We start from the raw sequence: 15,392 nt of genomic DNA on the forward strand, positions 1-15,392 counted from the left end.
AAATGTAACCCATATGAAATACAGGGCTACTAAACTCCTCATTTGACGGTATTGCTTGATGTATGCACATATACATCTGCATGAACTAAAGACAGCCATTTACTTTTTCATCTTTAATCTGATTAAATTGTATAAACTGGCAGATATTGCCACGTCTCTGGATGGAACATCTAGAAAATGGAGAGTGGAATATGTAAACAAGTCTAACGGGTTATTCTGAAACACTCGGCACAATTGCTTTCAGTGTTTGAAAAGCCTCGCTTTGCCTATAATTAAGCATCACTAACTCAAGATGAACTGAACTCAGATTAAAGTTAGCTCAGAGCTTACCTTTACATGAGTCCGGCCTACAAACTAACAGAAATTCTGCGACAAAGCTGGAGCTCTTTCCAAACACAAACAACAGATCAAGGAGCAAAGACCCATGGTGCTTAATGGTAACCTCATCCCACTTCCGGTTAATCGCTGTACAGAAAGGGGCTGCAATTTATTCGGGAGCCCAACAGGGGGAGCTCCAGAGTCGAGTATAAAGTTTAAAGAGGTACCAGTCCAGATCCCTGCTTCCTCTTTTTCCTAATCACCTTACCTTAATGTGGATTACAAATGTGTTGAAAGGAAGGAACGATATGAAGGAGAATTGACGAGGAGCTAAGAAAAGAGAAGTGTGGTGCTCAGAGAATCAGACTGATCTGACAATAAAGCAATCTTCTTTTTTTTATAAAAACAAAAAATAAAGTAATCTGATGAAGGATGTACTGAATCTGCTGTGTGGGAACTAAAAAACACTGAAGATGGACTACATAAATGTGTCTTACATACTTTGCCCGTTGTATTCTTAGTGTTTTTTTGAATGCAGCTCGTATAAAAACAACAAAATTCTCATCCTAACTCATCAAATGTGCGACACATGGTCAGGCTCCCTCTGGTTCACTTCTCGACGCGCCGTGTATCCCCCTCGCGTCGAAAACTGACGTGCAGGGTCCTCTTATTGAATGCTATAGAGCTCCCTAAACGTTGTTTATTGACAACAAAAGATTGCCACGGAAGAGCCTGTTGTCCGTATATTTATATATTTCCGAAATCACATTGTAGTGACGTATACTGAACACAATATATTATATAATGTAAACAACTAACTGAAAAACAGTAGATAAATTAAATACAGGCTATTACTTTTGTATCGTTTATTGCATTGATGGAGGGAGTGATGTATTCTGGGTAATGGTACAGCTAGTGACTGGGTAACGTTATTCACCCGCTTCGGATGTTATTAGTCCATACAATAGGTGTTATTAGCAGAAATCAGTCCCATAGATATGGGCCTGATTTCACAGTCGCACAGTGAGTCTGATCCTATGCTGTGAATGTATGACAAGTATGTGATCAAAGCTACTTATGTTCACAGCATGTAATAATGCTGGCAGTCCAGGTTGTTGTAAAGGCTCACCTTTCAGCACATTCACTTCACCAGATGCACCTTGTTTCTTTTCCTCACCTTTGATTGGGGGTGGTGCTTACCCTTAATTGCACCCACCTGTCACTCGTTATATAAGGACTGCACTCACCTACCCTTCACTCTTTCTTCACTCCCACATGGGGCGGCAGCTGAGGTGAGTGTCTGTTGAGTCTCCTGAGTTCATGTATTATTTCGAGTTACTTAACACCGGCCCTCGTGGACTGGGATTGGGGACCCCTGCTGTAAGGTATTGTATTTTCCATGGAATCATTTTATCTTTTATATTGCAAATATTTTAGACATCTTTAAAACATATTGTGAATGACATTAAGTGAAAATTAAAATGAAAGTATTGTGAATGTAATATTACCCATTTGACTCAGAGTTTATTATAAATTTGTATTCAGAAAAATAGGTTTATCCAATGTTTTTGCATTCAGTCTATTGCGTTTTTTTTTTGTTTTTTTTTTTTGTTTTTTGTTTTTATACACCATTTCCCCAGCTTTGGAAAACTCACAGGCCCAGATGAAGCTGGGGTACATAAAAACTGTAAAGCCAGGTGGAAAAGGTTCTGATAAGATGTCTTCCTATTCCCCCAGTACGTTAAAGGATCCTCTGATCTTGGAATGTTTCTTTCCGACACTCTCCACAATACTAAGGGGTTGGCAGTCCTTTATAATAAAATTCAGGACTGCCTGGTCCAGAACAGTCTTGCTTGATTTGAAAATAATAAAACACATATTAATAAAAAAAAAATGATGATAAAGCCATTCAGTGTCTATATAGGCCTACCAGTGTTCATTCTCGGTGTGTTTGTCTCCTCATTTTCATGTTTGGCTCTGTAATGCCTAAACACTGAGGTGTTTTTGTTTGTGTAAGAAACGCAGAACAGATGCGACATTTAACCTGCATAAAATGAAATAAATAATTTACACTTCAACTCACATTGTTGTTTTTCCTATTCTGATTGATTACACTGAAACAAAGACAGACAAACAGTGACCTTATTTGCAGTGAAAAGATCAAAATGATCGCGCACAGCAGAAACATTTCTTTTTCTTTCGGGCTCCATTTTGTTTTTGGAGATAGATATAGATATTTTTTTTTTTTCTTTTTCTTTGCGAGAGTAATTTTGTGTGTTTTTTGGTGGCGACTCATTCCGTTGGCAGACACGGATGCGCTCCCTTTTAAACAGTTTGGCGCGTTGGCAATGAGCGATACAGCAGCTGTATCGATCACATGACTTTTTCTTAAAGCGACGCACGCACCGATACAGGCATCGCTAGGTGAGCTTGATACAAGCGTCGGTGCGTCAGTGTTGCTGGACCCATCACTAGTCTTTCCTTTATTGATTTGAGAATAAAAGGAGAACCCTGTGAATGATTGATGACTGCTTATTCTCATTCTAATCGGATGAGCCCATGATGATGACAGTGTGTGAATGTGTGTGTGAACGGGTGGATGACTGGTTGTGTAAAGCGCTTTGGGGTCCTTAGGAACGAGAAAAGCGCTATACAAATACAGGCCATTACCTAAACCCTGAGCCTTCCTTCCTTCATAACACAGGTCATTGTGGTTTGTTAGGGTTAGCAATTCAGATATATAATACTAATAATAATGGATTGCATTTATATAGCGCTTTTTGAGACCCTCAAAGCGCTTTAAAATTCCACTATTCATTCACTCTCACATTCACACACTGGTGGAGGCAAGCTGCAGTTGTAGCCACAGCTGCCCTCGGGCAGACTGACAGAAGCGAGGCTTCTGGTGGACGTAGCCTTAGTATAACACCAAAAGTTTTGAACATACACCAAAAGTGTCTGGACGTAGCGTTTTCAGTGGAAAACGCTACGTCCAGATGAACAGAATCAACTTTTGGTGTTTTGGAGATTTACTTACCTGGATGATTGAGAATGCATCAAGACATTTAGTATAACACATATGTCCCAGCAGAGGTGCTGCTCCTACTTTTCTAATCTCTTACTATTTTAAAAGAAGTCTTTAGAAGGCGTTTCTGGATTTGCAGATTATAAACAGCCTTGTGGATAAATTGTTAAATTCATGTGCACTGCTGCACTGCTTCACGCTTGGCGCAAACATGGATATTGACTTTGGCTAACCCGTTTGCTAACTGGTGGAACTTGAAACTTACGTTTAGTTCTCTGGAATTGTACATATTAAAACTGGGGCAGCAAAATTGTAGGCACAGGACAATATTTACAAAAGCAGTGATTAATCATTACATAATTAAGCAGTAGAACTTATGTAATACAGAAGCTGAAATGTTGAAATGTAGAAGCTTCTGAACTGCAAAGTTGTTGTGCCTGGTCTATTTTAGGTTAACTGAAGGGTGAATCCATCAATAATATATTTATCCAACAGTTATTTTTTCGTTTTATTTTATTCTGATGCCCTGTGTACATTAGTGAAGGCCTTATAGTTTGGTTTTTTTTTCTGTCAGGGGCTGGGTCTGTGACCCAGCATTTTGAGTTTATTTTGCATTTTTGCTTTCTTATGTTATATTGAAATGAGGTGAAGTTCTTGTATTGTTGTTATTATTAGTTAAGGTTTAGTTGAATTCTGGGCTAGTTATGTTTCATCTATGTCTACCTGGTCTTTTATGTTCTCTGTGTAGTCGGTCTTGTCTTCTGTGTTTTACTGTTATGTCCATGCCAGGGCAGAAGTACATTTTCTGGGGTGAAGTTGCTGTTCGCCTTGACCAGCTAAGACTACAGATTATAGATGAAATCAAGAAAAGTAAAAAGAATCCTGTCCTGATTACAAAGCTGATGCAGACCACTTTGGCCTTGCGATGCAAAGAGATTGTCAGTGATGACCTACCAGTAGGTCAGATCCTGGATCGCTGGCCTACTCTGAAATTTGAGTCCCAGGTAAGAATGTATATAAATGTATCTAACAAGTAGGGATGGGTACTGGTGTCCAGTGCCATGATGGCACCGGTTCTGACATAAACGGTAGTAACCAGACCGAAAAGCAGCGCACATTTCGGTGCTTTTTTTTTTCCTGAGCCAATTCTAGCCAATCATTTTACGTTTCCGAGGATAGTAGGCGGGCCCAGGTACGTACGTTCTTTTAGAGCAGAGCTACAGATTAAAAATGCCCAAGGCGGCGATCAAAAGTCTGGCTGTACTTCACAGCAAAGATGCAAACTCAGCAGCCTGCAACAAGTGCTTTAAGCTGATACTGTGATACTGTCAAAGGAGGTAACACCTCAAATCTCATGAAACACCTGGCGACGCATAGCGCTTTTTTAAAAGCCGAGAAATGCGCCATGTTTGATAGCTTGCTGCGAGACCTCACACGGAGCACATCTACTGCGGGTGTGGTGCCTGTTATCGGACCCGGAGTTAGCAACATCCCCCAAGAACCCGAAGAGTAGAGTCCTGGCCCCTAGCCCTGTCAGTGTAGCAGAAATGATGACGGATGATGATGGCAGCAGCAGCCGTTCTCCTCTGCGTGAGTAGCTTCATGTTGTTCGTGTGTAATTAACGTTGAGTACGCTAACCACATTATTACATTAATGCATGTAAGGTGAACTAGCAAACACTGTCGTAGTTACATGCGGCTGTCTTCTTGTTTGATGGCAGATACTCCCTTCACCCTGGCCAAAAGGCTAAAATGACCAAAGAAAAGTGGAAAACAGTTAAACATGAGAGGTTTTTGGACAAAGTTTGTGTTTTTTCCATTGTTTAAGCACTGCTTCCAGCCAAGAGTGAGACCATATATGCCCTATAGCTTAAGCAAAGGCTAACATTGTTATCTTTTTACAAAAAAACAGCTGAACATGAGAGGTTTTTGGACCAATTTTGTGTTCTCCATTCTTTAAGCACCGGTTTGAGCACCGTTTAAGCACCAGCACCGTTTCAAAAGTACCGGTTTGGCACCGGTATCGGATAAAACCTAAACGATACCCATCCCTACTAACAAGATGTATTTTATATTGACTTCTGTTATCAGGCCTGTCTGAACAAGTTATGCCATGTATGTATGTATGTCTTGTAGTGTAAGGATTTTGATGTATTTTGCAAAGATTTGTAGACTAATTGAAACTTGTAAATGTAAATTTATCCTGTGTGTTCGGATCTGTGCATAATTCCACAGGATTACAGACCTCTACCTGAAGAACTACTTTTATGCTGTGTTGGACCAACATGCTCCCCGGCTCCAGAGCTTAATCAGAAAGAAAGCTGCTCGTTCACACGTTCACAGCTAAAAATTCCAGCAGAGAGACCAGAGGGATCAACTACTGTTCAAACTGTGAACTTGCAAATTTGTTTAGTATATTTTTGGCTTTTTCCTCTCAATTATTGCTGAGTTAGATGATTAATTTAGAAGGATTTTGTTTTGCATCATATATATATATATATATATATATCTCCTTTATTTAACCAGGAAAAGTCCCATTGAGATTAAGAACCTCTTTTTCAAGGGAGTCCTGGCCAAGAGGCGACAACACGTTGAAATTACAAAGTTACATACATATTATAAAATAACAATTACATTTAAAAAAACGATTTTCTCTGGCTCTCTCAATCTAGACTTAAAAGCATTTAATGAAATAAGATCTGCTATCTTCCAATCCTTTTGCATCGTGTTCCATGTGAAAGGGGCAGCATAAGTAAAAGCCCTCTTTCCCAGTTCAGTTCTGGCAAATGGAACATTGAGCAACAAAAGATCGCTTGAACGCAGGCTGTAAGAAACAGTACTTTTCCGTGTGAGCAGATCGCAAATGTAGGTGGGCATTCCACTGAATGCCCAGGGGATGCTGCTTTCTTATTGGGTGATCATCATCAACTCGGGACACAGTGATATGTGCATCTTTGGATCTCGTTTGCTTTGTTCTCCAACCTTTCTCCTGCAAAGGATCAGAATAAAAACAGTATTAGCTCAGAGTAGGTCAGCAAGTTAAGTAGATCAAAATGATTTGATTGTTATACTTATACACTCACCTCTTGCCAGTCTCCTCTGTCACTATAAAAAGGGGAGAGAGTCACTAATCCCATCAAAATCACCTGTCCCCTTTGACATCCCAGCACTGCCCCATGAGCTCACTGCAGCACCCCTCCACTGCAGCAGGCCAGAGACCACACCCCTGCCACATGGACATTAATTTGGTAATCTTTTGTGAAATCGCTGTAGATTTTTTTTTTTTTTTTTTTTTTTTTTTAAGGCATGCCACTTTTGTCCTCCATTTTTCTTTCTTTTATTTTTTATTTTTGAAAATACAGTGTACACCATGCAGATACTATGTTTTTGGGTAATAGCTCTTTGGCAATTATTCTGTTGCTTGTAAGAAAAAAAAAATCCAATATATCTAAAATATTTTTAGATACAAATAAAAATCAAATGTCCTTATTTAGCAAATAAAATAAAACAAACACACGGACACTAAGGTCAGTCTCAAAAAACGCAGATCAGAACTGATAAGAATAAAGCAGAACAGACAAAGCCAAGGGAGGCGTACATGGAAGGGAACTACTGAGAGAATGAGGAATATGTTTGCATGTGAGTGGAGTGTCAGGTGAATCTAGAGGCAGGTGGGAGTGGCAGCATCTGAAGTGAGAGCAGAGTGCATGATGGGAACATAAAAAGCAGACTGACTGAATAAAGAAAGACAGAATACTAAATTTTGCTTTGACATTACAACATCTAAACAGAGAAGTGTTTCACTCGCACTGCTGAAATCACACATTGACTTTTACTTTGTTGTCTCTCCTCTGTAGCAGCCTGATCATTTGGTAAGAAAACTTTAATACAGTTTATTAATTTTGTGCATTGCAATGGAATAAAAGGCTTTATTTAATTTTTTTTAGTTTTTGTTTAAGTGCTTTACAAAACGAGGCAAGTTCCTGTTTTTGTTTCTTATTTGTGTAATGATTCTTTTCTTCATGTTTTTCCAGGTGATGGGTTTTATGACAGACATCATGTTACTGAGTCTCCTCTTTATTCCAAGTGAGCCGTCTCATTTCAGTCATTTACTGTCTGACAGATCAGTGCAGATAGACATACTTTACAAAGTCAAGTAGACTGAGGATGTTGAAAGAACAAGAGATAAAAAGCAAACCCATGACTCTTAAAGTCAGATTTTTCATCATGAATTTTCTCTTCATCTACATTTCTATATTTTCACGATATTCTGTTGTTTTCAGGCACTTTGGTTGCTTGTCCTGATCCTACAAACCTGTTCATCACTGCACCAACAGAGATGGAAGCTCTGAGTGGATCATGTTTACACATCCCATGTAACTTTAGTGACTATGGACTGACTGGGAGCAATGCGTTTGACAGCACAAGACCTGTGTTTGGAGTGTGGATTAAAAATAATCATGACTTTGGCAGTAATCTAAACAATGTGATCTTCAACAGCAGTTTGACAGTTAACATCTATCCAATGAATATTACAGGAAACCTGACACAGAGAAACTGCACCACTCTGTTTTCCAATTTAACCACAAATTATACAAACACATACTACTTCAGAATTATGAACTTGCCGTTCAGAGCAACAGCTGTTTGTGATCCTCTTCGAATAACAATTAAAGGTAAGAAGGTTTCTTCTCATTTCTATAAACAATAAAGTATAATCAGCTGCAGCTTTTATTCAAAACAACTAAAAAATAAATTATGAACAAATGTAACAGAAATGAGCCCATTTAAGTGTTTTGTGTTTCGCTGGAAATTTGGAAAATTAAGATGGCTCAGGATAATAGTTAGTCTTCTGGGGTCTTTATTGTGAACAGTAAAATTGGGAATCGGCAAAAAAAAAAAAAAAAACTGTAGTAAAGACAGTTTTTAACAATCTAGAATACAAACTGTAATACAGACTGTTAACAAACACAGATATATTTACCAAATACTACCCAAACCTCTCAGAGTTCAATACCACCTTGTTCACTACCACTGCTGGTGCAAAGCCCTTAAAAATGAACAAGTCTCGAGCAAAACTGCAAGAAAACAGAAAATAAAAAATAAAAGAGAAGAAATCCTGCATACAAAGAAAAAGTCACTGTTTAAAAGCATATTTATGATTTTTTTATGTTTAAATTGTCATGGCGGGGTGCGCCGGTGTGTAGATGAGGTAGACCCAAAAGCGGACACGGTGAAGACAGAACTAAGTTTCCAAAAATAAAGCGAGCCTTTATTGTGGCTGATGGCATGAGAACAACTCTAGAGACACACTGAAACTGGGAAAACTAAGGGGACTGAGAACACTGTGTAAACTAAAAGACAGTGACACTCTGTGAAAAGACTATGAAATACTATGAACACAGAGTAACTAGGAATGCTATGAAACACAGTGAAACAATGAGGGAAAACTATGAAACCTGTGGGGAAGATAACAGATGACCTGACAAAGAGACAAAGGACTTAAATATACACATAAGGTGATTAGGGGGAGTGGAGACACATGAGGAAACAGCTGACTAGGATGAACATAATGATGCACAGGAAATGTAAACCAAAAACACAAAGACATGGAAACTGGACTTTCACAATAAACAGGAAAACATGACAAGACGCAGGCATCACACGAACTTGACAACATTAACCAGGCAGGCAAGAAACATGACCAATAACACCCAATAAACAACAAGGGGAACTTAAACACAGGGGACGATGACACAAAGAAATTAAGAAACAAAGGACTAATGGCAACCTAGAAATTGACTGGATGAGCTAAACTGAAACTAGAACACAAATGAATACAAAATGACACATTAACAACCCACATACTGGAGTCACATGACCGAGTACCATGACATAAATAGTCTGGTTTGCATGGAAACTTCACAAGTTACTGTTCAACAAACTAATGGCCTGACACAAATACATACTCTACATCCCTTCCCCAACCTATCCTGCACTGACAGGGGACGTAAAAAGGAAAGATCCTGTCTGTTAGTGATTAAAAACTAAAACGGCATTTGCATATTTGTCACTTCTGCATGTTTAAACTGAAATAATATTTTATGATAAGACAAAGACAACCTGCCTGAATAAAAATTGCAGTTTTTGAATGGTGATTTTATTTTTAAGGAAAAATGTTATCCAAACCTACCTGCCCCTGTGTTAATAACTAAATGTCTTGGCAGCAAGAACTGCAAGTGTTTTTGGTAGCTGGTAATGAGTCATTCACAGTGCTATTGAAGAATTTTGGTTCCCTCTTCTTTGCTTAATAATTTTAATTCAGCTACATTTTCCAAGCATGAACAACTTGTTTAAAATCAAAGCATAACATTTAATTTTGAATTCAAGCCTCTTTGACTAGGCCGCTCCAAAACCTTCATTCAGGTTTTTTTTTTTTTTTTTGAGTCTCAGACCATAACACAACCACCACCATCTTTTACTCAGGTTACCTTTGTCTAATATTAAAATGAGTTTTTATCTGAAACTTTTAAGTGAGACAAATATGCAGGATTTCAGGAAGGAGGAAAATACCACATTTTGTTTTTTTTATCCATTGTTGTCACTGATCTCCATCTCTTTCTTGACTGTATTATCAGTGCACAAACTGTGTTTAATGTGAAACCACAGATTCTCCTTGGAGGCCCAATATTACAATCCCAGGTGATCTGAAGGAGAAGGAGTCTGTCACTATAACCTGCTCAGCTCTCACTCCCTGTCCACACTCCCCTCCTCAACTCACCTGGAATCTCACACAAGACTCTGACAACAAAACAGAGCAAAACACAGATGGAAGCTTTACAACTAAAATCCAGCAGACCATCACTCTGTCAGACACACATGATGGAACGAAGATCAGCTGCTCTGCCAGATATCCTGTGAACCAAGGAAAAGACACCAAGACAGCAGAGACAGAAGAGACTCTCAGTGTTTCATGTAAGACAATCGGAGTTTGTTGTTGGATCCTGTCAACATATCATGATTCATGGGACTTCATTTTTTTCCCCTACAGATGCTCCTAAAGACACCTCAGCATCCATCAGTCCATCAGGTTTGGTGTCAGCAGGCAGCTGGGTGAAGCTGACCTGCTCCAGCAGAGCCAAACCTCCAGTCAGCAGCTTCACCTGGTTCAAGAAGAGCAGAGCCATCTCGGCTCTTCTTGAACCAGGTGAAACTGTGAAAGCATCTGAAGGAGAGATTTACAGCTTCAATGTAACAGATGGAGGAGTTTATTACTGTGTGGCCACTAATGATCTGGGTAATCAGACATCAGGAGAGATTCTTGTGACTGTTAAAGGCAATGGTAAAGATGAAAGTATGTGTGTTATATGCTTCCATCATTTTTTAAAAACTTTTTTGTATCTATTATATCTCTAATTAAAAAAAAAAAAAAAAGTAGTAACGAAGCACAGCCTGAATCAATATGTCAACATAAAATCATTTTTTGCTTTTGTTACTTCATGATTTCTGTTGATTGTGCTTCAACAGACAAACTGTGGCAACATATTGGCGTAATCATTGGGATCATTTTACTCTTAATCTTACTCTGCTTGATAATCTTTGTTTGGTAAGTATCACACATGAAAGCAGAAAACACATACTGTTAGTGTCAAAGATATTTTAGCTGCACATTAAAATATCTGTTTTCCAACAGATTAACTTTATTCACACTCATATTTAATAGAGTTAATTTAACAGCCTCTTGTGTCTTCCAGCTGGTTAAAATCGAAGCATCAAAGACAACAACAGACTCAGGTAAGGGAATTAAAACAAAACCAAAAAAATCTATCTGCAGGATAACTGACTGTTCTAGTGATTATTTACAGTAGCATCTTTGTCAGAGCAGTCTGATCATTTAATGTAACAAAAAAATAACTGACTCAGCTAAAAGACCTTTCTATTATTTTAATTCCATAGATTCAAATAAATGAAAAGCAGGTTGTTGAAGAACCTGGAAGTAAAACAGAGGAAGTTGAAGAAAACATCCATTATAGTGAGATTAACATTTCCACGCATGAAGCATCCTCTGACTCAGTGCAGGACAGAGGACAGGAGCAGGATACAGTGTACGCACAGGTGAAAGTCACCAAGCCAGAAAACAACTTAACACAGAGTCCTCGTGTCCAGGAGGAACTCTACAGTGAGGTGAAGAAAATTTGAAATGTTGTGAAATGACATTACTTCAGCGTCGACATACACACATGGAGCTTTTCAGTGGGTCATTTTCACAGTTCAGTGACGTTAAACAAAGAAACAACACTCTGCAGCTTTTCATGTTCTGTTTTCATTTTTCTTGTGTTCATGAAAAATCTGAATAAACAGAAGTTTACTTCAAATTTACTTCAATAAGGAACTGGTTTCAGATGTCAGCTGATGCTGTTCTGTAAAACTGAAAATCAAAACCTACGCATGCTGTAGCTTCTTTGTTTGAGTTTTTTTCTGCACCCTGCACTCAACAGTTGTGTCAAGCTGACGTGTCCCAGTCTACGCCTCTCCTTTATTTTGACATTCTCGTGTTTCATGTTCAGTGTGTTTAGTTTTGCTTCCCTTGTGTCATCATGTTTATTTGCATCGGCTGTTTCCACTTCCCCCATTATCCTTCTGTGTATTTAAGTTTTCTGTCTCCCTTTGTTTATCTTTTATTTGTCTCATGTCACTGGAATTCTCAAATCTCATCATGTTCATGTTTCTCAAGTCTAGCCCTAGTTCACCCAGTATAAGTGATAGTTTAGTTTTCAGCTTTGTTCGCCTTTTTGTTTGCCATTTGCTTTTGTATTTTTTCATCAGCCTGAATAAACGGCATGCTTTTTGTTAAAGAGAGGACAGCTGATGTCATTATGCATCAGACTGTTTATGTGAAATATTCCTGATATAGTTCTTTTAAGTCATCTTTTTCTTCTTTCAGCTGCTTTTGTTAGACCCTTTAGAGTCCCGACTGTTACCTCCACACTCCTGCGTTTATACTTTGACCCTGGCTCTCAACAAGTTTCCCCTTTCCTTTTCCTTTGTCTTTGGTCAACAGTGATACAATTTCCACATGCACCATGTTGAACAATATCAACAGGGGGAGTTAATCTGGGCTCGAGCTGATCTGCCATTGAAATATCATTCTTTATATCCACATGTTTTATTTTGCATAGAGTCTATGTTGGATGCTCTTCCTGATGCAACCCTCCTGTAGAAATGTTTAGCTTATTTTAGAGTTTAGACATGTAGGAATGTTTAGTTTGTTTTAGAGTTTAGAAATGTGTTAAGATAGAATGTAGAATTATTATGAGACACTGACACTGCCCTGGATATAAATAAAGGCCTGACTGTGTCATGAACTTAGGAGTAGATCTTAGGAGACCCTCCCCAGTTGAACTGTAAAAGTAAGACAAAGAGGAGTTAATGCTGAGTGGAAATTCCCCAGAGGATACCTGTGTGGGGGTCTCAACATTTGTAACTTGATAACTGTGGTCTGGAGGGGAGATGGTATTTATGGCCCCTAGGAAGAGACACACACCCACAGTGTTTTAACTGTTACACTCACACATCCACATGCACGCTCACTCACGTGCACTCACATAGACATACGGGTATGCGCACACACAGGCACTCACGTGCTCGTGCATACACACACAGACATACAGAGTTTCCAGCACACCATGGGGGATTTATGATGGGGTCGCCTCTATAAAGCTGGCTGTGACTAACAAAGGGGTGAAGATTGTTTCAGAGGGACACCGGCCTCGTCTTCCCTTCTAGAAGTGCATGCTTAAATGAAGATGAATAAAGATGAATAAAGATTTTGTAAAAATAACTACTGAGTTCCGGTGCCATCTCTGGATCCCTCGACGAATAAAAGAACCGGGGTAAAAACTGATTTCGCAACACTCCCCATTTTGGACTAACACTAGGAGTAGAAGCACATGTGGCTGTGATTTGGTTACATACAGTGTTGGTCAAGTTACTTGAAAAAAGTAATTAGTAACTAATTACTGATTACTTCCCCCCCAAAAAGTAATCCCGTTACTTTACTGATTACTTATTTTCAAAAGTAATTAATTACTTAGTTACTTTTTAAAAACATGATTTAAAACCTGGATAGGTAATAAAGCGATAGATCTTTCAGCCCAATTCTACTTTTTCTGCATAATCCATCATACAAAATGTAATCAAATGGAAAACTCTCTTTTTAAAACTTGTTTTTTAGTTTTAATCTTTTAACTTTATGCATCAAGCAAAAATGTAATTATATGCAACATTCTCTGACTGGAAGAAATTTGTTTAACATTTAAACCTATTTTCTGCACATTCCAGCACATAAAATATTTTTTTGTGTTTACACTCACTCTTTCAAATAGATGCAAGTAAAACAGCAGAAAATAAATAAAATCAAAGACTAGCGGTCCCGTTGCTCTATTTTCACCTGTAAAGCAGGAGTGGGGTAAGCGGAGGTTTGCCCTGGTGCAGGTGTGCTGCAGCGGTCAGTGGAAGAATCCGCGAGATTCTCTGTGAATTTCACATTCCGTGGTAGTGCACTCGGCGCTTGCTTGGAAGTTCAGGGGTTTTTTTCACTGTAAAGAGAAGTTTTCTTTACACACAACGGACACTAATGTTTTTGTCACTTTTTACGGAATCAAACTCAAAGTAAGGTCAGTATTTCCACGCTTTAAACGCTGCACGCTCATACTCTCTCCCGCACTCGATATATTATCCATTGTTGATCTGCACACAGCTGTTGCCACGAACGTCGCACTCGCTTACGTCACTATCATGAGAAGTTCTTGCAAAAAAAATCATGGTTTTAGTAACGCAGTAACGCAGCATGCTTACGGGAAAGTAACAGTAATCTAATTACCTTTTTTGCAATAGTAATCTCTTACTTTACTCATTACTTGAAAAAGTAATCGGATTACAGTAACGCATTACTGCCCATCTCTGGTTACATAATATTGAAAGAACAACATTATGTTTAGTAGGCTGTTTCTTTTAAGCTAGAACTACACAGTTTTCTCCACTGGGTGGTGCTATCCATGCAAACAATCAATATAAACAATATTTACAGGTTGTTTTCTGCAGTGACTACTTTTCATCTAAAACCTGCACCCTGGCACCCCACGACTCTGTTGTATTTTGGCTGTAACCAAGTTGAGAGCCAATCTTCACTTTGGCTGTTTGGCATGGACAGGTAGTTAGAGACTGTGCAACCTACTCCCTCCTGGAATCCACTGTTTCATGATCATCTCTGCAAAGTAACAGCTCTCGTCAGCCCGAGCATTCTCTGTTCTTACTACCAGTGTTGGGAAGTAATGGAATACATGTACTGGCATTACGTATTTAAAATACAAAATATGAGTAACTGTATTCCGTTACAGTTACCATTTAAATAGGTGATAATCAGAATACAGTTACTTTGTTGAAATAAATAGAATACACGGTGGTCATTTTCTCTTTCATGTGTTAGGCTTCCCATCTTTATGCCTTCTCCAAATCTGGTGATTTAATGCAGTTGGGCACAGGTTTTCGCTCAGCTGTCTGAGCATGTAGTCATACATTGCAAGGCTGAGAGCATATGACCTGCAGCTCTTTTTAATTTTTAAAAAAAAAATAAATTTCCATCTGGAATTAATATAGTTTCTCTGATTGCTGGAAACCCAAACAAAACACACAATAAAGGCTCTAATGTAAGCGTCCTGTTAATGTTGGTGGCATCAGTAACACAATGGACCCAGAGCCAGCAGTGCAGGGGCAGGAATGCATTTCCGACACCACTTCATAAGAAAAATGGGATGGGCGAAACTTCATTATCGAAAAATTATGTGATTTTTTTTGGACATTTAAGTTTTTATTGATTTTGCAAGTTTTTTGAAAACATATACTTAAACCTGTATAAGAGGGAAAGAAAGAAAAAAAACACAACAAAAAAACCAAACAAACAAAAACACAAGAAAACTGCTGGTGTGCACCCCTCCTCTTAAAAGTCTAAGCGAAAGGAAAGAGAAACTAACTAACAGTGGGTTCCAAG

At 38.6% G+C, this 15,392-nt stretch overlaps 2 protein-coding genes across 2 annotated transcripts in view; both read left to right on the forward strand.

Annotated features, from left to right (window-relative positions):
- LOC120441982 (myelin-associated glycoprotein-like) overlaps positions 1–15,392 on the forward strand; it is a 36,566-nt gene that overhangs the window by 7,627 nt on the left and 13,547 nt on the right. The window lies entirely within an intron of this gene.
- Positions 7,088–12,558, forward strand: LOC116329910 (sialic acid-binding Ig-like lectin 7). The gene is made up of 8 exons (XM_039617663.1): positions 7,088–7,215; positions 7,378–7,429; positions 7,627–8,019; positions 10,013–10,318; positions 10,395–10,685; positions 10,871–10,949; positions 11,098–11,137; positions 11,300–12,558. The coding sequence occupies exons 2-8, from the start codon at positions 7,381–7,383 to the stop codon at positions 11,540–11,542; spliced, it is 1,401 nt and encodes a 466-aa protein (XP_039473597.1). The 5' UTR covers positions 7,088–7,215; positions 7,378–7,380; the 3' UTR covers positions 11,543–12,558.

Source organism: Oreochromis aureus, linkage group 9, assembly GCF_013358895.1.
Source record: "Oreochromis aureus strain Israel breed Guangdong linkage group 9, ZZ_aureus, whole genome shotgun sequence".
Taxonomy (NCBI): domain Eukaryota; kingdom Metazoa; phylum Chordata; class Actinopteri; order Cichliformes; family Cichlidae; genus Oreochromis; species Oreochromis aureus.